The sequence below is a fragment of the Cololabis saira genome, chromosome 13, assembly GCF_033807715.1.
Source record: "Cololabis saira isolate AMF1-May2022 chromosome 13, fColSai1.1, whole genome shotgun sequence".
Lineage (NCBI taxonomy): Eukaryota > Metazoa > Chordata > Actinopteri > Beloniformes > Belonidae > Cololabis > Cololabis saira.
The window spans coordinates 17,041,773-17,066,264 of record NC_084599.1 but is presented as its reverse complement, the minus strand read 5'-3'; the positions used below and the strand labels follow the sequence as shown (position 1 = coordinate 17,066,264).

At 37.7% G+C, this 24,492-nt stretch overlaps 5 protein-coding genes across 5 annotated transcripts; 2 read left to right on the top strand and 3 right to left on the bottom strand.

Moving 5' to 3' along the window:
• Nucleotides 1-696: 696 nt before the first annotated feature.
• On the bottom strand, nt 697-4,359 carry pigx (phosphatidylinositol glycan anchor biosynthesis, class X). The gene is made up of 6 exons (XM_061738039.1): nt 4,213-4,359; nt 3,887-3,971; nt 3,674-3,809; nt 3,320-3,533; nt 2,890-2,993; nt 697-2,785 (listed from the first exon to the last, which is right to left on the bottom strand). The coding sequence occupies exons 1-6, from the start codon at nt 4,274-4,276 to the stop codon at nt 2,648-2,650; spliced, it is 741 nt and encodes a 246-aa protein (XP_061594023.1). The 5' UTR covers nt 4,277-4,359; the 3' UTR covers nt 697-2,647.
• Nucleotides 4,360-4,632: 273 nt separating this feature from the next.
• On the top strand, nt 4,633-7,129 carry cep19 (centrosomal protein 19). Its single transcript, XM_061738041.1, has 2 exons — nt 4,633-4,893; nt 6,021-7,129. The coding sequence occupies exons 1-2, from the start codon at nt 4,764-4,766 to the stop codon at nt 6,368-6,370; spliced, it is 480 nt and encodes a 159-aa protein (XP_061594025.1). The 5' UTR covers nt 4,633-4,763; the 3' UTR covers nt 6,371-7,129.
• ing5a (inhibitor of growth family, member 5a) lies at nt 6,332-12,301 on the bottom strand. Its single transcript, XM_061738040.1, has 8 exons — nt 12,151-12,301; nt 9,422-9,493; nt 8,999-9,165; nt 8,557-8,668; nt 8,373-8,472; nt 8,139-8,274; nt 7,995-8,056; nt 6,332-7,871 (listed from the first exon to the last, which is right to left on the bottom strand). The coding sequence occupies exons 1-8, from the start codon at nt 12,185-12,187 to the stop codon at nt 7,832-7,834; spliced, it is 726 nt and encodes a 241-aa protein (XP_061594024.1). The 5' UTR covers nt 12,188-12,301; the 3' UTR covers nt 6,332-7,831.
• Nucleotides 12,302-14,890: 2,589 nt separating this feature from the next.
• plekhb2 (pleckstrin homology domain containing, family B (evectins) member 2) lies at nt 14,891-19,124 on the top strand. Its single transcript, XM_061738038.1, has 8 exons — nt 14,891-15,060; nt 15,610-15,660; nt 15,776-15,928; nt 16,051-16,153; nt 16,305-16,344; nt 17,316-17,399; nt 17,674-17,788; nt 17,874-19,124. The coding sequence occupies exons 2-8, from the start codon at nt 15,624-15,626 to the stop codon at nt 18,008-18,010; spliced, it is 669 nt and encodes a 222-aa protein (XP_061594022.1). The 5' UTR covers nt 14,891-15,060; nt 15,610-15,623; the 3' UTR covers nt 18,011-19,124.
• Nucleotides 19,125-19,131: 7 nt separating this feature from the next.
• Nucleotides 19,132-24,283, bottom strand: LOC133458293 (vacuolar protein sorting-associated protein 4B-like). The gene is made up of 11 exons (XM_061738036.1): nt 24,090-24,283; nt 23,540-23,651; nt 23,292-23,436; nt 23,039-23,097; nt 22,827-22,946; nt 22,569-22,725; nt 22,323-22,471; nt 21,808-21,889; nt 21,446-21,665; nt 20,360-20,500; nt 19,132-20,274 (listed from the first exon to the last, which is right to left on the bottom strand). The coding sequence occupies exons 1-11, from the start codon at nt 24,108-24,110 to the stop codon at nt 20,173-20,175; spliced, it is 1,308 nt and encodes a 435-aa protein (XP_061594020.1). The 5' UTR covers nt 24,111-24,283; the 3' UTR covers nt 19,132-20,172.
• Nucleotides 24,284-24,492: the final 209 nt, after the last annotated feature.

Sequence of the window (24,492 nt, the reverse complement as noted above, 5' to 3'; positions counted from 1 at the left end):
GATAACGATAATATCATGATACACGATATCTACGATATTCGATATATTGTAAGAAATTTCATCAACGATATATCACGATATATGTGAATACTCATAAAAAGGAAAATATCTGTGCATTTATTCAATGCCAAAACTTCATACAATGTACAAAGAAAGTGCATTTGTATAGTGCCTCACTGCCTCCTAGTCTTGTAAATGTAAACACTGTACAGCTGGACTATTTGAAGTGCATGAACAATAGTGCGGTGACGACCGTGTAAATCCATTATGTGTTATATCGATATTTGCCGTCAGTTTATCGATTATTTATTGCGACAGAGAGCTAAAGATTATTATTATTATTATTATTAATATAGTAAATATCTTTTCTAAATTTCAACTGACAGTCTTCAGTTGACTATATTCCAAATTCACTTACATTTTCTTAAAGGGGACATATATATTTGCTTCATAGCATATTCTTAGGTGTCTAAGGTGACCAAAAATAAATAAATAAACTAATAACGAAAGAAACAACAACCTTTTAATTTGTTTTGGACCACTGAGGTTAGAAAATGTTCAAATCTGTGATCTAACTGTAAATCTGAACAGCTCAGATTTACAGGGGACTGTGAGATCACAGTACCAAATTTAATATATATATATATTTGCTTCATAGCATATTCTTAGGTGTCTAAGGTGACCAAAAATAAATAAATAAACTAATAACGAAAGAAACAACAACCTTTTAATTTGTTTTGGACCACTGAGGTTAGAAAATGTTCAAATCTGTGATCTAACTGTAAATCTGAACAGCTCAGATTTACAGGGGACTGTGAGATCACAGTACCAAATTTAATTAGAACCATGTAGCAACATCATCTGTGTTTTTACTGAACTTCATATCCTGTTGTTTTAGTTTTATTTGTGAAGTGTGTAGTGCCAAGCTGTAAAACTGATTTCAAGACAGGCACATAAGAAGAAGAGGGATGGAAATAGGTGTAATGGTTGACTCCGCCCCCCTAAAACCAGCTGCTAATGAGAGAGAGAGAGCTGTGTCCGAAATCAGCCTAGTCAATATACAGTATTGTTCACTGGTCTATGGTCCACAACCATTATGCAGACTTGTATGTAGAGAACTTTGTAGTAAATTCATCAGTTGAATTAAGTTTCAGACACTAATGTGGTTATTTTGTCAGTAGTGTTCATTGTTATCGCAGAGATAACACATAACTGATCAATGCGGTATTACTTCTGTCTAGCCTATTTATAGCAGATAATATTATTAGTTTAGACATCTTCTCAAATAAAATGAAAAGCATACTAATGTTGTTTGTACTAACAGTTAAATAAAAGTCAACATCAAAAACATATGAGATATCATTTTCTCCCTGCAGGATAGTAATTTTTCCAAATTTGCACTTTTAGTCTAGCAATTGTTCAAATTAGTTTGATTCAAGGAAGTGGAATTATGGTGCAGAGACAACTGGGGTGAGCTGCTGGTGTACTAGCAAGATGTAGTAAGATAGTAAGCTAAACCATCCATCCATCCATTTTCTGTTCCTGCTTTATCCTTTGCAGGGTCACAGGGGTCTGCTGGAGCGAGAGGCAGGGGTTCACCCTGGACAGGTCTATCGCAGGGCCAGTAAGCTAAACCATTATGCTAAAATGATGTCTTACAACAGAAATAAACTTTATTAACTTGACTTAATTTAGATTGAATAATTAACTGTCAGGCAGAGGACTCCCTCTCCTGGGGAAACTTTGTAATCTACCGGTCTGGTTTAGACACCATAAGCAGCAAACTTCAGTGTGTAAGTGAATTATCATATAGCTATTAGATACAGATTTAATTGGACACCCCAGTGTTATTAACAAACCATAAGAATTTCAATTACAATGAAATAAACTTTAGCCTACAATTCAGAGTTCAATGGCTATGTACTTAAATTTATAGCTCATATTTTGCTGATTTTGGTCCATGTCCATTTGCGTCTTTTTTCACATTTCTTTTAATTGAGTGGAATACATAACTGTATGGATACTTAATTAGTGACCATTGGTTATACACTACTTTTCACAATGCATTTTGGGAGAAACAAATGTGTTATATAGGGATTAACATTCTTAATAAATGTCTGGGCTCCATAACAAATGACAGTGGGATGTAGTGGACTATATCGTGACTAGGGGTTGGTTTCAGACACTGACATTGTCCAGGCCAAAACACTGGATGGTACCCCTGGGAAATATAACTGAAAAACAGAGCTTTTCTGTGGGATTTTGACAAAAGTATACCCTGGGCAATTCTTTAATACCTCAAAAAATGTATCATCTCATGAAAAAGGGGCATGTTTCCCTTAAGTATTCTCAAATTGGTAAAAAATGCAAGTATCATCTTCCTGGGTCACCCGGGCTACGTTCTTCCATCTATGCCTAGATTATAAAAGATTTTAAAATAACTTGCGCAAAAAATTACAGAACAAACTAAAACAATAAAAAAAAGTCCTATTGGTTTCACAAAGAGCATTTAATTTGGATATATAACTATACATATAGCATAATTTCTCTGTCTTCAATGTGATACCATCATAATCCTGATTTCAGACAGAATTATATTATGAGCTGGTAACATGTTATATTACGATGTTATGATGTCTGTTGCTCCTTAAATGATTCGATGTTTCCACATGTGTTTAGTCAGTGCCACACAGCACATTGTTGTGACTAACAGAGTTGCCCCGCACACAGGAGTCACCACGGACCCATCACCAACTGGAAGCTGGAAACTCAAAGGTCCAAGTTCCTAAAAGACAGAAGACATTAAATCTTTTTTTAAGTAAAACAATGGAGTAACATTAAAACCTGATTTTGTTTTCACTCAAGAGATTGCAAATATTATTTTCAAACCTCACGCCGATGATGGATTTTAACCCATGAGCAGGAGCTTGAATTTTCAAATGTGCACGGAGCAGCCACAACAGTATGAGGCTCCAATCTGTTGAGCTGTTTGCCTAGAAAAAACAAGAAATTCTGGATTGACTAAAGTGTTTCCACTACCTAATGTAAAGAACTTTAAGTAGTCAATTTATGGTTTCAATCATAATAGATGTGGATGAAGTCACACGTGCACTCAGCTGCGGAGAAAACGAATTCAGGCCATGCAGAAAATTCATCATCATTTCCATCTTTTCATTTCATTTGGAGGGAAAGGTGTCTACAACTTCACTCCACATATATACATAGTCTGCATTTCTTCTGATTTGGTAATGAACTGAAGATTTTAGCGTGACTTCATAGATAAAAGTACATGGCTATAAAATAAACATGAAATATTTACATTTTGCAGTCCACAGAAGCAGCTCAGGAGGTTCAATGTGAAGAGATGTAAATGTTTTCCCAACCAAAGAAGGCTTGTGGTAGCGCCCATGCACTGGAAGTGTTACTTTTAGGAGACTGGAAGTAAGTCCATTATAAGAGGGATAGACATAGGTAAGAAATCCTGAAGTCTTGTGCGCAGGTGCCTCCAAGTCAATGCCTGAATCCAGTAATATCTTACAGATGAAGGAAAAAAAAAAAAAAACATTTATCTGAATGCTGTGTACTGTGAAACTTATGATGCTCTTCAGTTGATATACTGTGCAATGTTCTATCTAGCTGATTGATCTAAATGAAACACATTTTTCAATGTTACCTGCCAGTCACTCTGATCCCTCAGGGATGCCACCTGGTATGGATCGACATAGACACCACTCGTCCATCTGTAAACCAGCAAAACTCTAACATCCCCGAGGGAACCCGGTTTGGGCTCAACAGTGGTTATCACCTCCCTAAAACACACAAAAATCACTTACACGTTTTGTCACAATTAACTTTCTCCTAATTAATATAGTTTAGTTCCAAATACCTGTGAAAACCCTTTTTGCTGAGTTCTACTGACACTGATGATTCAAACCACTGCTTCAGAAAAGCACAATGGTCCTGATGTTCATCTGCAAAAAAGGAAAATTGTGCAGTTTACATCAATCAAGAGGACAGAAACACATGTAGCAAACTGAATGATTTGTTATATTAACATTTCATTAATTTTCACCAAAAATATAGCTGCAACCTATTTTACACACACACACACACACACACACACACACACACACACACACACACACACACACACACACACACACACACACACACACACACACACGACATTGTAAGAAACAAAACCCATCTTACCCTTCTCAGCCACACAATTACACGTCGATAAGAAGGTCAAAACAGAGAACAGTACCACATACATTAAAGCGACAGTAATAAACTCGTATGTGTGTCCAACCAAAAGTAAAAAGCTCCTGAACTTGTCAGGTTACTTCCTTCACTGTTTACGGAAGAGACGTGAAGGACCCCTGTAGTTCTAGTAGATGCCCCAACAAAGTGCCTGACTGTAAACCTCAAAAGCACAACATCCCAGGATATTTCGAGACAAGGGCTTTAGACAGGGAAATAAATGTTAACAAGATTATATTTTCAACATGGATACAACCACGTATAAACAACAGAAATTAAAAATGTCCCTTAATTGTAGACAGGCTTTAATAAAGACATAGATGACAGTTGCTAGGAAACGCTTCCTAGTAGCAGATTCTGGATAATTAGTTGAGCCGTCTATGGTTCAGCTCCTCAGCCCTCCCTATTCTGGTAGTTTATTTATACTAGAGTAACCTGTGTACATGTGAACTTCAAGTAGAGGTCTGATTAAATCGGGTCTGCAGCGTTTTACAAAGAAGATGCGATACGAGGCAAAGCGTTGCGGTGTCAACTTCAGCCCCCCATCCATAGTCGTGATCTATGTGCACACGGAAACCAATAAGATGAGAAAAAGAATAATACCTGTACGGGACTTTTCACAATATTCTGGTAAGTTAGTGTAAAATAGTGCACTATCTATCTATCTATCTATCTATCTATCTATCTATCTATCATCAGTACTCGAGTTGTAAAAAAAAATCAGGGGGGTGGTGGATTTTATCATATGGGGACAGATAATTTGTGCTGCATACAAATAATATAATATATTACAAATAATAGCACTGACCAAAACACCTGCAGAAATTACATAGCAGCAGTTAAATGCAGCCTTCTGTAAGCTTTAAATATCCACTGGGTTTACATCAAATACATCAAAACACAAAAATAAAAAACTGTTTTCTGAACTTATCAATATGAGTCTGTCCTTCACAGGATAAGTAAAATGGATCACTGCAAAAACTCAAAATCTTAACAAAACTAGTTGTCTCATTTCTAGTTAAAATGTCTAATTTTAGTAAAAAAATCTCATTACACTTAAAACAAGACTCATCACTGGAAAAAACAACAATTTTCACCTGTTTCAAGTAGATTTTTACTTGAAATAAGTAGAAAAATCTGCCAGTGCCAGTGCTTGTAATGAGAAGATAAATCTTGTCCCACTGGCAGATCTACTTATTTCAAGTGAAAATTTACTTGAAACAGGTGAAAATTGTCAAATAAGTTATTTTTCTGGTGATGACTCTAAATGTTGAAATAGCAGTAAAACCACATTCATTGATGAAATGACATAATGGATGGAAAGGGGGGATGGCAGTTTTACAGGGGGGATGATTTTGACAATTTTTATTTCAGGGGGGATGCCATCCCCCTATATCTCCAGTACTGTCTATCATCAAGGAGAAAGGCAGACTAGCCGGCTGTGGCTGAGGTTGGTGACCTGCTGCAGCAAACCATGATGACCACATGTATTATCTTTTAACTTACACTTTAAGAAGTACTTAGCCCCAATACTTACAAGATAAATACATTCAAGTTTCTGTATGCCTTGGAAAAAGTTCAAAAAGTTAGAAGTGTCCTGCCTGCATTTGAAGCAACATGAACTGCAACACTGATATTGAAGATGAGGAGATGGTCACAAATGCAGGGAACATGTGGTCATACAGTGTTTCCACTCCACGTTGTTCTGATTCTGTGGACATTAGCTTTCTTTCATGGCTTCTTTCTTTAACTTCCAGACTGCAGTAACGCTGCTGAGACGCTGAAGAACCACCCAAATCACAGGGACTACCTGGAGGGAGTGTCCCAGGGACAGCTGCAGAAACTTCACTTCATCCTGCGAGATCACATTAAAGGCTTCACCCTGGAGCACAGCCTCTCCTCATTCTGCCTGCACCCTGAGGAAGACCTAAATAAACTGGATGATGAAGGACTGACTCGCAAGAAGAGCCAAATGGACGGACAATTCGAGAAGAATCGGAAGAGTAGGGATGATCCAAACTTTATTTATGACCTGGAGGTGGATTTCCCCAAGAACACCCAAGAACAAAAGTGCAGTTGGGATGAAGAGTCTGATGATGGATTTTGAAACAATTTTTTTTACCAATCTCCAACAATGTAATCTTCAAGCCTACTGTATAGTAACAGGAAGGTTTCACGCAGCTGAAGTCGACAACAAAGTTCAAGGTTAATCTGAACAGTAATGCTGGAAACACCTGACCCTGAGTAACTTCATCAAGGACACAACCTGGCAAGAACTGGCACCACTCAGGATAAACGAGAATTTAACATGACATGAAAAAACCTGTCCAATATTTGTGAACTGCTCATCCTTTCAAAATATAGGTTCCACTTTAAACTACAATGAAAGAAATAATGCATTATTAATAGTGAAATTTTATTTGTTAAAAAATACTGATTTTTTACAAAATACATAGACTTTGGGTTTCATAATTGTGGCTTCAACCTAAATGACTGATATTCACAGTCAAATAGTAAGAACTAAAATTCTATCAAATCAGTGTACACCAGTAATTAAACAATACAACATATCTTTGGAACAACTTATATGTATAAAATGTTGTATTATGCAAATTAAAAAAGTTACATATATATTTATTATTTTTCTTCACATGTAGACATACATATTTCAATATATGATCTGAAATGAAATACCAATGTTTCCCCTGTGATTATACAGGTATGGGTTGGGGGCATGCTTAGGTCACAAGCTATAAAACTAGCAGGAAACACAAGATTTTTTTATGGCCTATTTTTAAATACGATCTTAAAGCTTAGCCTGCAGTATCAAACGTCAGGGGAACAATTCCATTCAAAGTGCTTCAATACCTTATTCATCATGTGACAAGGTCACCGACTGAACATTGGTACTACAATACATTCAAAAATGTCATAGGCTTTTGTTGAAATTTGATAAAGAATGAGTTTACATTTATTTGCCAGTTTGGTTTAAGCTAATCAAAAAACTTCCTTTGCAGTCATATATGCAGTGCAGACGTAAACCCTAAGGAGGTAGGAAGAAAAAAAAAATAAAAATGACAAAGTTCCTTTTCCCCATCACCGTTTCAGTAAGGATTTAGGTATTAAAATGTAAATTTTCAGCAGGCTTTTAATTTCTTTAATAAAAACAAAAAAATATTTCTTTATAAAAACTGACATTTCAAGTATGTATATAAGCCACAGGCTGTGATTTTAAGTTTTAGTCATAACTATATTTACAGCTTATTACTATTGAGGAGGGACTTTCTGAACAGACCCACAGCACACAAATAAAACATAATAAAACAGTTTTAGAGCTAAAAGACAGAGACAGCTGTGTTAAAATTCATTAACACTGACAGAAAAGCCAGTCTGGTGGGAATAATGATGCCATAAATCTAGCTTTACAACAAATCCTGGATTAGGCCTTTTAACCAAGCTGTATGAGTCACCGTTTAAATGAAGAAAGAAAAACTATAAAATATACTGACACTATTTAACAACACCAAAATACAGACATTTTTTTAAAAAGTATTTATGACAGTAAATCTCATTTTTTCTTCCTATCTTGAGTGCATCTCGGGCAAAACCTGTCAGATCAAAAAGGAAAAGAAATGTTTAGATATCAAATCTCTGCTTCAGTGATGATAAAATATTAAATTAATGTTATAGACAAATGGATTGATAGAATCTGAGCAGACAGAAAATCTCACCATTTTCCTTTTGGTTTTGTGGCAAGATCAACACAAGCAAAGTGAAACCACTCAATGGGACACTAAAAGCAAAAAAGAATAAACAATGTTAATATATTATGAATATCCATCCCAGCCTAGGTTTATAAATATAACTAAACCTACATCTGGGTTGTCGCAGCCAATCATCTCTCCGTAGGACACCTGATGACACAGGCAGTATGTGGGTTCATTGGGATCCACTGGCATGTCCAACACGTCTGACGGTTGCATAGGCAGGATAGCTTCACTCAGGTCAGGACTGAAATACCAACATACAGAATGCTTTAAACACGGTAAACTGGAGAGGCAACATACAGTACAATGAACCCTCAGTCTGAAGCGCTAGCCCAAACTTACCAGTTTTTTATCTTTTTCTTTTTGGGAGAATCTTCATCAGAACCTTTCCTTGCTCGACCTCTAGATCCACGCTTCTCTCTCTGCCCACGCAATTCACCCTCTGAAAGGGAAAATATTTACAATATTACCGCGGAATCTGCCACACACCGTCACATTATGTAAGCCGTCCAGTTACCCAACTTACTTTTTAATCCTTTTCCATCTGTACTTTCATAGCCACTCAATTCCAGTTTCTCCTTTAACTCATTCTCAAATCGAGCCAGATCGGCATCCAGCCTACGGATGTGTTTGTCGACCTGCGATATATCATTTTATATATATTTTACACAGATATCTGCATCAACTTTGTCACAAGTAGCACAAGAGCTCCTAACTAAATGTTTTTTGGTCCACCAACACAAATCTTTTTGCACTGCTTAAATCTACTTCATCAATACTTCCATAACACCACCATCTCTTGGCTGCATAACTGATAGCAGTTTGGCATTTCTATATTTTAACGTTATCATTATTATTCAAACATGTAATTATTATCCACCCCCCCAGAAAAAAAGAAATTCTTAAAATTGACTGGAAAAACACTAGACTGACAAGGGACCAAACATCAGAGTGCATTTCAGACTGACCATTTCATATGTCTGCATTGCAAGCTGGACTTTGTCATCACTGAACTCTTTGCACTTGCTGTAGGCATTTTGAATCTTCTGCAGATGTTCCACTCGCTGCTCTGAAGCCAGGTTCTTCACGTTTGCTATATACTCTTCAGCCAGTTTGTCAATCTCTCCTTTCTTTTCTGTAGAAAGAAGAAGAACATGATTATTGCAGTAGTGGATAAATGCGCACGCATACATACACACGCACTAAAGGCTGCTTATGCAGTTCCAATTGAGAACTAATAAATACCCTTATTTGTTTCTGGTTATAGATGTCATTCCACAGAAAAAAAAGCATCACATACAGAAACAGTCAATAAAGCAGAAAAGGTGTGTAGTAGATGTTGTTTTAATCCATGTAGCCTTTGGATAATAGTAATCTAATGAACTGATCACCTTCAGTCCGACTGTCCAGATCCCGCATCAAAGTAAAGTTCCTCTGTAGCTCGCATGGGAGGTTTTCAATACCTAGAGAGGGGAAGAACGCAGTTTGTAAATAAGAATTTGTTCTCAAACTTTTACCTAATGAAAAAAAAACAAAAACCTTAGCATATATTTTCCAACAAATTTTGGGCTCCTTTGCCGCTTTATTTTTGTCTTCGCTGTGACTAACAGGACAAGAGATGGATTTATAGATCAAAGTTTACAAACCAACAGGTGGTGCTATTACAATATTTTTTAGAGATGTTTGATATTTAAACCATTGTATTATGTTATTATAACAATAATATATAGGGTCTCCCCATTATTATAGTAAGTCATCTAGTTCTCAATTTAACTGCAGAATGTGTCGATATAAAATGTAATTAAATTAGGTAATATTTTTTTAATCCCAGAAGGGTAATTGTATGTTGCAGTAACTGTCATTACAAATGGTTCTGGCTGTGGGCAGGAAAACTTTCCTGTAGTGTCTGTCTGTGTGGCAGCACATCTGAAGAAGCCTCTGACCTAAAGCACACTGTTGTTGAATCACTCTGTTACGAAGAGGATATTAAGGGTTGTCCTGTATCCTTTTCATTTTATGAAGCATCTTTCTTTACACAATCAGCTCTAGGGACTCCAGAACAGAGCTAACCTTCTTGATCAGTTTGTTCAATTTCTTTCCCCAGTCACTGGCTCTGGTGTTGCTCTGCCTACAGAACACTGCAAATGTAAACCCAACTAAAGGATTTAAAAGCATCAAGTGAACAAAGTTTAGTCAGCTTTTCCGTTTGTAGTTCACCACAGTGGATTTTTGTTTGACATATAAAAAATACAAAAAAATACCACACACACCGGATAGCCGTAACCCTCCATATTTATCCCACCTATTTGTACACATGACAGGCACTCAGGGGCTCCTTGCTGGGACACTTTGGCTGTGTCAACAATTCAAGGGGAATGTACCAGACTTTTTTTTTTTTTTAGACTTTGTGACATGGATGTACTTACACTACATCTCAAATTTCAGCTCCAATTTGTTGGACATGCAGGTGGTCATATAATATAATAGGAAAACCTGCACATGCATGCATATCCCTCAATGGGATCTGTTGTATTACATTTTTCTTTTAATTTGTGACAAACTCATAGTTTCTGGCAAGTGGTATTTGACCAAAGCTATACATTATGGGTTTGCAGTATATTACTTTTATGTGTATAAAGTATTCGAGTTGTAAAAAAAAAAAATCAGGGGGGATGGTGGATTTTATCATATGGGGACAGATAATTTGTGCTGATTACAAATAATATAATATATTACAAATGATAGCACTGACCAAAACACCTGCAGAAATACTGCAGGAATGACATAGCAGCAGTTAAATGCAGCCTTCTGTAAGCTCTAAATATCCACTGGGCTTACATCAAATACATCAAAACACAACAATAAAAAACAGTTTTCTGAACTTATCAATATGCCTCTGTCCTTCACAGGATAAGTAAAATGGATCACTGCAAAAACTCAAAATCTTAACAAGAATATTTGTCTTATTTCTAGTTAAAATGTCTCATTTTAGTAAAAAAAAAATCTCATTACACTTAAAACAAGACTCATCACTGGAAAAAACAAAAATGTTTTCACCTGTTTCAAGTAGATTTTCACTTGAAATAAGTAGAAAATCTGCCAGTGGAACAAGATTTTTTTTACTTGTAATAAGAATATAAATCTTGTCCCACTGGCAGATTTTTCTACTTATTTCAAGTGAAAATTTACTTGAAACAAGTGAAAATTGTCAAATAAGTTATTTTTCTGGTGTTATTTTTCTGGTGATGACTCTAAATGTTGAAATAGCAGTAATACCACATTCATTGATGAAATGACATAAGGGATGGAAAGGGGGGATGATTTGGACCGTTTTTATTTCAGGGGTGATGCCATCCCCCCTCATCCCCCCTCATCTCCAGTACTGCTTGTATGTGTATGATAGCAGCGTTATGCAACAACGTGAGTCCAACAGAACATGTGCTGCAGCAGTACCGAGAGCCCCCAGTAAAGTCTGAATTATGGTACCGCGTTAAATCGACGCAGAAATTCGCCGTAGGGTACGGCGTAGAGTACGCGGCGACGCGCAACCTACGTCGTAAGCTCTACGTCGATTTAACGCGGAACCATAAATCAGCCTTCCAGCTGCATGACGCACTTCAAACAGCGCGCTCCGGCGCCGAAACGTTACGGGAAACGCGGTTTTCAACAGGTGGCACATGCATGCTGACTGTTGTACAAATGCACTCACGAGCCCTCACAAAATTCAAAAAAGAAAAAAAATATACTTCAATAATACCTTTTTTTTTTTCAAAAAAGAAAAAATTGTTATCCGCTACTTCCTGGTTACACAGTTGCGACATTCAGAAACATATCAGTAAGAGACCAGCAAAACTCCAGGCGACCAGGTTTGTGTAGTCTACCACAACAGCTGATTAATGCGTATTTAAATGAGCCCAGTGCAATATTAGGACAATCACCTCGGATTTATTTCCCCAAAAGCGATGCTAATCAGATAACTTGTGAGAGTGACCTCACAGTTTGCTATTTGCTAACGCACCTTCACGACCGTCAAGGTAGTCCACACGTTCAAACTAAACTTCAAGCAAACGTGACATGTCTGACAGTTAAACACCACCGTGGCATATTCCGAGATACTCACTGTCAAGATAATGCTCCAAGTATATTGCTGTTGCCATCTCGGGTAATGTACTTGGCTCCTGCGTTGTGGTTGTAGTCTTTAGCCTCCACAGTGTTTAGCCCAGTGCAGCTGCTGCGTTTGTTTTGTCACCCTGGGCTGCCCGGCGGTGCTTGAGGATGCCGCTTTCTGCGGGTAGAGAGCTCATCCCACCTATTCGGAAACCATATAGTCCATGGGCCAGACCAGATATCAGCACCACTCAAGGTGACCAAACTTACTTATGATTTTTGAAAAGATCCATGTCTGTAGATGATATTTTGGTATGATAACCCTTCCTGAGTGGCAGCTGGATCTAATGCCGCGTTCCATTTGTCCTCGGAAGTAGGGATTTCCCAGTTCCTAGTCGGAATTTTCAACTGGAACGCCCCTCGAAGTGGGATTTCCCACTGGGAAAGTGGGAGAGTCTTCACCACCCCCGAGTTCACATTCCAAGATGGCTGCCCCGGTTGTAAACAGTAGAAGAGGGCTCTGTAAAAATTCGTAGCACTTCATTCTAGTTTTGGTCACACTAAATCAGTCGTATTCAAGTATTGTTCGGCATATATATGCTGCTATAGTGTAATTTACATTTTTCATGTGGTATATGCGAACTATAAACTTGTTTACCTACTTTGTAACTGGAACGCTGATAACTCGGCTGTGACGTTATTCCCAGTTCCTAGTTCCGACTTCCGAGGTAAATGGAACGCAGCAATAGTTATCAGCTCATGAAGTTACCCACCCCCTTCAGGTTAATTGATGATTCTAAATTGGGGATATTATACATTTCCTGAATCCTTATGGTCCTGTGAGTATTCCAGTTTTTGTATTTTTTTTTAAATATTTTGTGTCTCTAATGTTGTTTATAAAACTAAGCTGGTTCCTTATCTCATTGTTATGTCCTTTATGACGTGTATTTGCATGATAAAGACCAGTTTGTGACATTAGTTTCATAGGAGCCTAATGATGCTCTTCTAGTTTAAGGCTCACAATGACCGGTAACAACAATATAGTATGGGTATATTATACATTTCCTGAATCATTATGTTCCTGTGAGTAGGGCTGGGCGATTTTGGACAAAAATAAAATCCCGATTTTTTTTCTCTGAAAACCCGATTTTCGATTTCGATTTTTTTGGTAAAACTACAAAAGACAATGGAATACATTGTTTCAAATATTTTATCTTTATTTTTAAAGGAAAATAGTAAACAAATTTCCTTATTGGGAATGAAGTGCAATTGAAAGATACTGTAAATCCTCCTTGAGTTTAGTAAAGTGACATTTAGAATTTTCTTGACCAAACAAAGATGACTAGACGAGCTCTGTAATGCAGCCAGCTGCAAAAAAGGAAAATCGATTTTCCGATTTTCCTTTTTTTAACATGGTCTTGATTAATAAATCCGATTTAGATTTAAAATCGATTAATCGCACAGCCCTACCTGTGAGTATTCCAGTTTTTGTATTTTGTGTCTCTGTTGTTCCTAGTTGACACAGGGCTAAAAGATAGTATATCATTTAGGCGAGAGTTGTGTAAAAATGTGTGTTGTTTATAGTTTAAAGAGCTGCAGTGACCTCTATGTTGGTCAGAAAGATTCACATCTTAGCTTCAATGAATGCTTAAAAGGTCCCCTTTAAAATGATACTAAAGACAATATTGTGAAACATTGACAGATTTCCTGTACATGAGTCTAAACCAGGATATGCACCAGCATCTAAAATGTAATCTTCTGAAGGGGGTGGGTAACTTCATGAGCTGATAACTATGATCCAGCTGCCACTCAGGAAGGGTTATCATACCAAAATATCATCTACAGACATGGATCTTTTCAAAAATCATAAGTACGTTTGGTCACCTTGAGTGGTACTGACAAGTGAAATTTTGGGCTCTGGCCCATGCAGTTTTTTCTGCTTGCATGAGCTCATGACTTGTTTATGCTTAGTTAATTAAAAAACAACTTTCCACACATCTACTGATGCATTTATCTGCGTTCTCCCACCAGATCTCCACTGATACAGTGATAAATGATGGTTATATTAAATTACCCAACAGAAACAACAAACGATAACTAAGACGTATCCGTATACCTAAAATAACACAAATGATTTGAAGACTGAGAACTCTTCTCTTTTCTTTTTTCTTTCTTTTTTTCTTCTTCTTTTTTCTTTTTTTTCTTCTTCTCTTTCTTTTTCTTTTCTCTTTTTCTTTCTCTTCTTTTTTCTTCTCTTCTCTTTCTTCTTTTTTCTTTCTTCTTTTTTTTCTTCTTCTCTTCTTTCTTCTTCTTTTTTTCTTCTTTCTTTTCTTTCTTCTTTCTTCTTTCTTCTTCTCTCTTCTTCTTTCTTTTCTTCTTTTTTTTTTTTTTACAATCTTCCCTACAAAGTACTGCTTCTTACCTGTATGTCATTCAATGTTATATGAATTTAAAAAAGGTCTCCAATGTAAACAAGTGTAATGCTTTCTTGGAATAATGCCTTTTAGTTGACTTTGTATCAGCAAATCTGTACTGTCATGAAACTGTACCTGATCCTATGCAATTCTTCTAATAAATTCCTCAATCAATCAAAAAAACTAGCACCTCATTATGAAGCGCTATAACGGACCCGCCACGTGAACATTATCAAGCGCACCCTCGTCGGGTTGCCAGCACTTTCCAGAGCCGTCAGCTGATAGGTTACATCATTCAAAACAAACCCCGCCCCCTCCCGAGGGGCGGGGCTAGCGGGGCGGTGGGCGGGGCTAGCGGGGCCATCCACCACGTCGTCCAGCAGCTGGTCCATGATGGTCACTCGGGCCTTGTTGCCCTAAACAAGTCGTCTTCTCTTTGCGGATAACTTCCCCATTTTCCTCTTGATTCACGACATACTTACCCCCGTCTTAAACATATAAGGAATCCAGTAAGTACCTAAACTAGCATGGGCATTTAAAAATTGACGTACAGTTATTTACGACTGCAAGAACAAGTGTTATGGTTTAGCTAACTGTGAACTTGTGCTAACATGTCAGCTCGAGGGAGATGGATAGATACGTGTTTTTATTATTATTATTATCAGGAATCAACAAGCTAACATGATAGGCTTCTGTGTTTGCTGTAATTGTTATCCTCTTGGTTCTGGTGTGGTATTGCTTACATGTTTCTAATACAGTAATTTCAGCCTGTTTGTAAGTCATGGGGCTTGCCTGTCCTGACCTCTGCTGCTGCCCTGAGTTCATGAACAGGTTCAACCAAATTTATTATTAATGAAGTCTTTACAGTCGTTGCTTACGATTTAGAGTCATATAAAGTTAGTGCTGACGCTACAAAATTACATTTTGTTAGCTGTAACAGTGGTGCTTTATCCTTATATCATCAAACTTAGGTACAATACATCATTTGCTAGAGCTGATAGCATTCACAAAGTGTTTTATTTATGCCAGTGTCTTAAGTATATGAATTTTATTTTCAGGTATTGCCTTTCAGATGGCTGTGGTAAAGAGTGGTTGGCTTCACAGACAAAGTAAGTGAATCTACTCATTTAGGAAAAAGTTTAGTTACTGATAAGCTATAATATCTAGGGTGTGTTAAGAAAATAAGATCCTATAAAAAATGTACTGTAAATATTGACACTTGAGGTACTATCCTGCGCCGCTGGAAAAGAAACTGGTTTGACCTGTGGGCGGATGGACGGCTGGTGTTCTACAACGATCAACAACGGCGTGACATGGAGGATGACATCCACATGAGAGTCAACTGCATTAACATCCGCAGCTCTGCGGCATGTCAGGGTGATTATCACGTGTTCATACTCAAGTGTTGACATCACACTTCTCAGTATCATTGCCTTCCTCTTCCTTTTTTGGTTTTAAATGTGTCACCTTTCTTTTTGTCCTGCTGCATTGCCCCTTAGACCTGAACCCACCGGAGGGAAAAACACGTGATGCCCTGCTCCAGATTGTGTGTAGAGATGGGCGGGTGATCAGCCTGTGTGCAGACAGTGCAGACGATGCGCTGTAAGACAGAATTTATTTGCTGATCCACTATATCAAATTGATTAATATTGATCTTATGTTAAGTTGAAAATGCAGAGTTTGGGGAATCTGGGTTTGAGTTTTTAGAAAAAATATACTCTCATTACAAGATCTTTTTCACTTTTTGGTGCAGAGCATGGACCATGGCACTGCAGGACGCCAGAATTAATATGGTGAGATTTTGCTTAGTCCTCCCTCCATTAGAATTATTTTTTTTCTTAAGGTAATAAGTTCTAAGATAGGCTTAAAACATGGTTTTAGGTCAAAGACATTTTCAAACTTTTTATTCTTCTATAACTTTAGCCTGGCTAGCCATTCTAACTGTTGGTGTTGGTGGGCATTATTTGTGAGCTATTGAACAAATATTTCACAGTCCTGTCAGTGGAGCTATTTAAAAAGAGTACAACTAAATTGCCGAGGTTGTGCAGTCTAGGAGAGGTGGAAATGGAATATTCTGGGGTAGTGTTTCTACACTAAAGGTATATCAGTTTGAAGCTGAAGAAGCTGCTCAGAACCTCCACTCTGACAGCAGGTGAGAGCGAATGTCCATACTGGATGGAGAGGAGGATGTTAGCCTAGCTATCATCCTCCTCTTACCCACTTCCTCCACAGTCGAGCCAGCAGCCCAGGATAAAGCTGGCCTCCTGACCAGCTTGTGCAGTCTCTTCCTGTCTCGCTTGGAGCCCCAGTGGACGCAGCATAGTGGATAGCTGAAGCTGCCACAGAATCAAAAAAGTCAGAAAGATGAACAAAATAGCGTGCAGTGCAGTAGAAAGACTGCTTAATGGCTGCTGTTGGTTTTGCCATATAAAACTTGTTGATCCAAGGTGTTACTGGCAATTCTGCAGCGATCTCTGTTGTTTTTTAACAGTGGATCGTCCTGAATGAGTCGTCACACAAAGTCCACACCTGCCCGGGAGATTGGTTTGGTGCATTTTTTGGTTATAGCTGTGAATGCAAAGAGGTACCAGACCCATTTCATCTGAGACAATTTTGGCAAAGTGAGTTGGGCATGGCTAGCCAGGCTAGGGTACTTGGAAACATTAGAAATGACCGTGTAATGCTTCCACTTGTCTGACTGGCATGCAGCTTAGTTTTGTTGGAGATCTATGGAGGCTTCATTGGGGTTGTTTAATATTTATAGGTGGCTGCTGCCCCTGAGATTGGTTATGCGCAGGAAGTCATGGCATCTGCTCCTCCACCCTACTCAGAATACGCTCAGCCACAGGTAAAATAAGTTATCAATGTACAGTACATCATACTTAAAGATAGAAAATTTTGTTAGCTTTCTCACAGAATGTGATTTTGCTTTATATCTGCAGTTGGATGTTTGTTTTCAAAAATGCAATTAATTCTTGAAACAAAAGTTTCTTTCAGGAAACATAAAGTTGGACTCTGCTGCCATCTGCTGGCGCTTTTATGGACGTTTTCAAATTTTACAAAGGCTCATTTAAAACAATTATTTGTGAAATACTTCTTTTTATTTTGCATTACTTCACCAGGTTTATGCTCCAGGTCCATATGGAGACTACACTGCAACTCCCTCACATGCTACACAGGTTGTGTACTCTGCTGATGGGCAGCCCTATGCTGTTGCGTATCCTTATCAGTACCAGGGTGAGTAAGCTTACAGTATGAGACTACGTGTTTGTCAAACTTAAAGAGGACAAACATCAAATCAGTTAATTGTTATGCTGTGTAGGTGGATATGCTGCTCCTGGAGTGAACCATGTGATTATTCGGGAGCGGCAGCATGATGATGGAGGAGATGTGGCTCTGGGCATGCTCGCTGGAGCTGCAACTGGTTTGGCACTTGGCTCGCTCTTCTCCGTCTTCTAATGTTGTGACTAACATGTATTTGTCAGGTCCCATTTCCTCTGTATTTACAGCTTGATGGTCTCTTATCTGTGTTATCACAAGACTTCAAATGAAATGTGTCTTGAGTTACATCTGTTGAGCACCCTTGTGATATGCAGTAAATTACTCTAAATACTATTAGCACTTTCTCATTTGCTGTGTCCCAACCCTTTTGTGTTGTCTTAATGTGTATATTCTTAACCAAAAATGACTTAAGAGTTCTTAAATGTTACTGCAAACACATCTCCATTCATGTATATTTGAGGTCCTCTCTGTCAGGTTTGTTTCAGTTTCATGAAGCAAAGTTGGTTCTTGTTTTTTGCTAAATTATCCTTTGGACAATACTCTTTGCCTTTTTTTGTGTGTGTTCATTTTTTTGTACTGTACTTTTTGTTTACTTTTTCATTTCGTTGTGCATTTTGTCTCTTAGGCAAGTTATTTTTGAGAGAGGATGCCTGTGATATGTTTTGTACAGATAATTGCACACACAAAGCAATAATCTTTTAAAATGTAGCATTTTGATGGATTTATTTGGAGGAATCTGTTTTTGGTGATGTTGCCTTTCCAAAAAATTGGGGAAACACTTGTGTTTATCTGAAGTAGAGACTCTTGAATTTTAAGTTTGCATGCATTTTTCCCCTTTTCCCCACCAATTGGCAGCTGTTGAATTTGACTTTTCTTTTTAAAGTGTGCTTGTTTTGAACTATGTTGGTCTTTAGTTTCAGGCTTAATAGACAAACACCATAAGTTGATCAGTCGCATGAGACTTAATAACATTTTATTCAGCCTGGAGTTTTATTTATTTTTTTATTTCCAAAGGACTTGATTGTTTTTGTTATTCAGAATTGCTACTTCAGCTTCATGGGAAATATTTTTAAGAGTGGCTTGAAAATAATGTCCCCAATTTAAGAAATTCAAACCAAATTTTGTTTGACACAAACCTTAATGCAATTTTTCTATTGGTCTTAAATTTGAGATGTAAAAGTAATGAAGATTGTATTTTTGCTTCTTAAATATATTAATTTATGAATCACCCTGAATTAAATTTAAATGTTACTTAAAATGTATTTTAACAAATAAATGTATTCACAACTTCTTCTTTTCCTTTCATTTATTATAACCCAGAGATTTGTTCAAAGAACACAAGATACAAGAAAAGTGCTCCCAAGCGCCAATTTGATTGACCTAACATCTGAAAGTTCTTGTCATTTTTCATCTGCAAAGGCAACACTTGATATTTATCTATAAATATACAGATAAATACCATTACCAAATGCTTTACCAGTGAAGTCTATTGAAAACGGACAGTCCAACTACAGCAATAAGACAAAATAGACAGAAAATGTGCAAAGGCAACATAACTCAATGGAAAGGATACCTGAATTTAAAGATTACTTTCAAAAGCTTTCCTGTTTTATTTCAGTATCTTAACAGAAACCTATAAGACCCTTCTTTAAACTGTTGGAAATAACTTTGTATATAGTAAAATAAAATAACCAGAAAACAGCTGATTGCAAGCTCTTTTAAAAATGAATACATTTCCTTTTATAAAATAATTTCTATTATCCACCTCAGGTCTGGCAGCGTGTGTTTGTGTGTAGTGTTAGAAAGGTTCAAAAACCCAGCAGCTGTAAAACTCCATTTCACTGCAGTTACAGATTCAGCAGCAGCATAGATACATTTAATATGAAGATATATACACCAATCAACCGGAACTTTGACCTCTTCATGCCACTGAAAGTGCTCTATAGACAAAGAATATTAGAGCGTGTCCTTGAGTGTCAGGACATCTGGGAGTCTTAAGGCCTCAGACTTGTCCTTTTAATCAACTTTTGTAGGTTATTTTCAAACATCTCTGCAGTGCAACAGGACGAACCTGTACTTGTCAGTGGTTTCAGTGTTGCAGCGAACAATTTCATATATAATGAAAGTAATAAGTTAAAAATAAACTTTGAAAACATGGATATAACACGACAGAAAAGGATGAAAACGTAAACAATAAAGTTAAAGAACTTTGAGCTCCCAAAACCTCATGAGCCATGGCTACCATTTCTTCCATTTAAGAGACCAATATGTTGATCACATTATCATAAAGATAACTGAAAGTGAAAATAACTAGTAACTGCAGCCCTACATCAGCATTATTAGCCTTCTTGGCCGAAATCTTCAGTAAACTTCTCCAGCTTGTCCAAGTCCTGCTCATTGACCGTGGGTTTGGTGTGGGCCAGTGACTTCAGCATGTCCAACTGTACGGAGAACATCAGGCAGGTCAGAACGGTTCCTTATCACCATGTTTATCAATCACATGGATCAAGACTGAGTGTTTCTTACCATGGACACTACAGGCTCTAAGAGTTTGTCCCCAGGGACATCCATCCACGTCATCTCCACGGCGTTGGGATCTCCAGGTGAGCACGGCGTCAGCAGGTCTTCCACTATGACGCCCGGATCATTCCCCAGTGACCCACGGACCTTTGTTAAAGAACGCACAGAAGTAAGAGGATGAAACACAACTCTGAGCAGATGTCTGTGTAAAACCAGTTTAGAGTGACAAATGTACATTTACTGTCTGACAACAATTTTGGAAAGTTTACTTTCCAAGACATTGTTTTAAACATTTATGAGCTGCAGATACAAACAGCAAACAGCAAAACTGACAGCCCGGACTTGAACTTTTTATGCAGATAGGACAAAACTGTATGTTTTGCTGATAATGAATGGTTAACCCTTTATAAAAGGTACTCAATGAAATACCTGGAATTTAAAACTTGTAAACCTAGAGGGCCATTTGCAAAAACTACTAGACTGTTTTAATATTGTATCTTTTTTTTTCCCCAGATTTTTTACATTGTGTGTATGCCAAATAAAATGATCAATATGGTAACTTTCTCAGTAAGGTTAAACTTTAAAAATAAATGAGATAAACATCTGCTCTGGAAGGATACTGCAATGTTCTCGGGTCAGCCGAGAGATGTTAACCCTGCAGCGTGGTCTGGGACTGGTTTCTAAGCTTAATACTGATATACAGTATAAATCACATTTTTATAAGGATTTGGTTAAATGTTCGGTTGTTAGATCCTTATTAGATACGAATGTCGTCTATGCTGATAAGGTAATATACAGTGAGTTTTTAAATTAAAACAGTTGCTTGCTGTGGCTAAAATATGCGTGTGAGCTCCAGAGCTAAAAAGTGCAACAGCTCAAGTCAACTGTCGCTTCATCAGGAGGTTCATGAATAATGACGACACGTTTAAAAGCTAAGTGGACATTTACATATCATATAGAGTTTATATTACATCATCTACATTTCCTTGCTTTCCGAACTCTCTACAGACGTAACTAAAATACAAAATAAAACAAAAGGATTCAACAAAGTTATTACAGGGAGGATAGACGGGTTGGTTACTATGGTTTCACCTGTTTGAAGTGTGTGGCTGACTGAACCCTTCGGACCGGCTGCATGAGGGCGTCCCTGACGATGACACTGACGTCTGCTCCGGAGTAACCATCCGTCCTCTTGCCCAGAGTGACGAAGTCTTCATCTGTCAGGTTGTTGGGGGTGGAGCCCAGGTGAAGTTTGAACATGAAGGAGCGGGCGTGCTCCTCTGGCAGAGGAATATAGATTCGCTTTTCAAACCTAAAAACACAGCCAAAGTTTTTAGTTAGCCACTGTGGAGCATTTAATCCGCTACATCTAGATGTAAACTAGACAAAAACCAGTCCCGTGTTTTGACGAAAGGTGACTGGGATTACTCTTTGTGTGAGTAAGCTACGCTGACCTTCTCCTGATGGCGGAGTCCAGTGTCCATGGAATATTTGTTGCTCCCAAAACAAGGATTCCCTCATTATTATTTCCAACACCTGAGAGGAGAAAAGAAATGCAGCAAGTCATCAAGTAACCCATCAATTTAAATCACAGCACTGACACATCCCCCACTAGTCCATGTCCTTCTTCACGTGTCTTGTTATTAAAAAAGAGAAAGAAAAGAAGATTGATTTTAAAGGAAGCTGCATCCGGCAAATATTTTCTCATACCAGTTTCTCAAAAGTGATTATTTATTCCTTTTCAAAACACATTAAAGACTTTGGGATGACATTGAGAAAAAAAAACATGAGGTACTTTAATGTGCCGCTGTGGGAAATTACAGCTGTTTGCTTTTTTAATATTTTGACAAACTGACAAGTTGAGAAACTACTCAGAAAATTAAACAAAAATAACACATGAAAAACACTTGTTAACAATGTACAGCTTTTCCACGTGTATCTCAGGGTGGTGACGTAGCCTTTTACTGACCCTGCATCTGGACGAGGAACTCTGTCTTTATTCTACGTGCTGCTTCGCTTTCGTTCTCGCTCCTCGAGCCACAGAGGGAGTCGATCTCGTCGATGAAAATGATCGATGGTCTGTTTTCTCGGGCTAAAGAGAAGAGGTTCTTCACCAGCCTGGAGACCGACAGCGGTGGAGAGAGATTCGGTTTTATTTATTTATTCATTCAGTCAATCTATTGTATTCTGGGTTTCATCATCATGAGGGCCTCACTTTTCACTTTCTCCCAACCACTTAGACACCAGATCTGAGGAGGAGATGGAGAAAAATGTGGAGTTGTTTGCTTCTGTGGCCACTGCCTTGGCTAGGTAGGATTTTCCTGTCCCTGGAGGACCAAACAGAAGGATCCCCCGCCACGGAGTTCGCTTCCCTGAACAAACAGGTCCAGTATTAATAAAAACAACAACAACAAAAATCTATATTTTCACAGGAGTCTCAGTGGGAGTAAATATTGTATCTTGTTTCCAATACCTGTGAAGAGATGAGGAAATTTGATGGGCAGGATTACAGCTTCCTTTAAGGCTTCTTTGGCTCCCTCAAGTCCGGCCACATCATTCCACTTAATGTTTGGCTTTTCCATCACAATGGCCCCTGTATGAGAGATGAGTTTGATAAGCTATTTATAGACTAAAGCATTTTTCTCTTCGGAAAATGACATAAAATCCTGCAACAGTGCAATCCACCTGAGAGCTGATCTTTAAATTTCTTCTTCTCTTTGTCCTCTTCCTCATCACTTTGACTCCTGATATGAAACAAAAGCGGGAGACATTTCTTGCATTTTATAGAAACATTTACAGCATCTCTTTATCATCCTCCATCCATAGTTACCGTAGTTACCATTTGCAGTTCCTAATCATGTTAATGAAAGAATAAATTGAATATTATGGTGAAAGCACTTATATAACTCAATGCCCCAGGTTTATTGGTCCCCCTCACCCTTTATCTCCAGACTCTTTGACAGGCTTGGCTGGAGGACTCTTCTCTTTATTCTTCAGGTATTCCTTCAGCTTCTCAGCTCTATCAAGGTAGTCTGCACACTTGTCCCTGATGCTCTGTTTTGCTCGGTCGCCTTGAGCCTCATCTGCAGTAACAACCACATGAAGTTTAGACCATGGTGTTGGGTTAAAAACAACGACAACAGCAAACACAACTTCTGTAAAACTGTAAGGAGTCAGTTTCCTCACACTTGACGACATGAAGGAAGTACTGAATAGCATGCTGATAACAGCGGAGGGCTTCTTCATAGTTTTTGGCTTTGTCTTCCTCCGCAGCTTTGTTGGCCAGATCTATAGCTTTCTGAGAAGAAACAATAACATGCAAGATAAAATTAAAGATACTTGAGAACAGACTTATAGTGTCTTTAAATGAAATGTATAAACACACCCTTGTCCTTACTTTATTTACAATAGGATGCTGACACTGCACTAAAAAATAGTATTTATTCTTCATCTGTGAGTTAATTTACAACTTTTATTTCGGGTGAAATTGATGCAAACTACAGTAAACCTGGAAATACTCATGTAAAATAGTTTCAAGTAGTAGGCCTATATAACTACCGTATTTCAACCATTAACTGATGTTATTATATAATAACTACCAAAAATATTTTTCCTTAACATTAAAAGGTCGTTAAATTAGTCTTTTTTTTAAAATAATTAAACACCCATCATGTTTCTTTATCCAAGGCAGAAGTAAAAAGTAAGATTATGTTGACTTCGTAGGTTTGTCACTCACCTGTAAATTACCGTTCGCCATCAGGTGTTGTGAAGTCGGTCAAACTTTGGCCGTTCAGACAAACTGTAAACCCAGTGACTCTTTTCTTTCGGTTGGTATTATTTCTGTTATCTGCTACATAAGTTTAATAATATAACTTCAACAGCAAAACACCCTGGATTTACTTTCTTCCGCATCAAACTCTCCAGTATCACTTCCGCGATGATCACGTGATCGGACACCTGTAACAGCTGCTGTAAACTGTTTCTTTTTTTTACGCAGTGAAAAATGTATTTCATTAGCCAAAGTAATGCTTTTACACAGATATATTCTGTATTGATTAAAAGAAAAAGAAAAAAAAAGGTAAAATAACAGCCTAATTGATTTTAGGCATAAATTTGAAGTGGCCTCTACTGGCAAGTTG

Bases quoted from the DNA above. Each gene is read 5' to 3' on its own strand.
- pigx (XM_061738039.1), bottom strand. From the start codon at position 4,276: ATGTATGTGGTACTGTTCTCTGTTTTGACCTTCTTATCGACGTGTAAT. The intron at 3,810-3,886 runs GTATTTGGAACT...TGTGTGTTTTAG, and splicing joins AGCAAAAAGGGTTTTCACAG to GGAGGTGATAACCACTGTTG. The intron at 3,534-3,673 runs GTAACATTGAAA...TTCATCTGTAAG, and splicing joins GGGATCAGAGTGACTGGCAG to ATATTACTGGATTCAGGCAT.
- LOC133458293 (XM_061738036.1), bottom strand. From the start codon at position 24,110: ATGGCGAACGGTAATTTACAG. The intron at 23,652-24,089 runs GTGAGTGACAAA...GTTTCTTCTCAG, and splicing joins TGGCGAACGGTAATTTACAG to AAAGCTATAGATCTGGCCAA. The intron at 22,726-22,826 runs GTATTGGAAACA...CTGTTTGTTCAG, and splicing joins ATTTCCTCATCTCTTCACAG to GGAAGCGAACTCCGTGGCGG.
- plekhb2 (XM_061738038.1), top strand. From the start codon at position 15,624: ATGGCTGTGGTAAAGAGTGGTTGGCTTCACAGACAAA. The intron at 15,929-16,050 runs GTGATTATCACG...ATTGCCCCTTAG, and splicing joins CAGCTCTGCGGCATGTCAGG to ACCTGAACCCACCGGAGGGA. The intron at 16,345-17,315 runs GTGAGATTTTGC...TAATATTTATAG, and splicing joins AGGACGCCAGAATTAATATG to GTGGCTGCTGCCCCTGAGAT.
- cep19 (XM_061738041.1), top strand. From the start codon at position 4,764: ATGCGATACGAGGCAAAGCGTTGCGGTGTCAACTTCAGCCCCCCATCC. The intron at 4,894-6,020 runs GTAAGTTAGTGT...TTTAACTTCCAG, and splicing joins GGACTTTTCACAATATTCTG to ACTGCAGTAACGCTGCTGAG.
- ing5a (XM_061738040.1), bottom strand. From the start codon at position 12,187: ATGGCAACAGCAATATACTTGGAGCATTATCTTGACA. The intron at 8,669-8,998 runs GTCAGTCTGAAA...GATATATCGCAG, and splicing joins CAATGCAGACATATGAAATG to GTCGACAAACACATCCGTAG. The intron at 8,473-8,556 runs GTAAGTTGGGTA...TTTCCCTTTCAG, and splicing joins AGATGGAAAAGGATTAAAAA to AGGGTGAATTGCGTGGGCAG.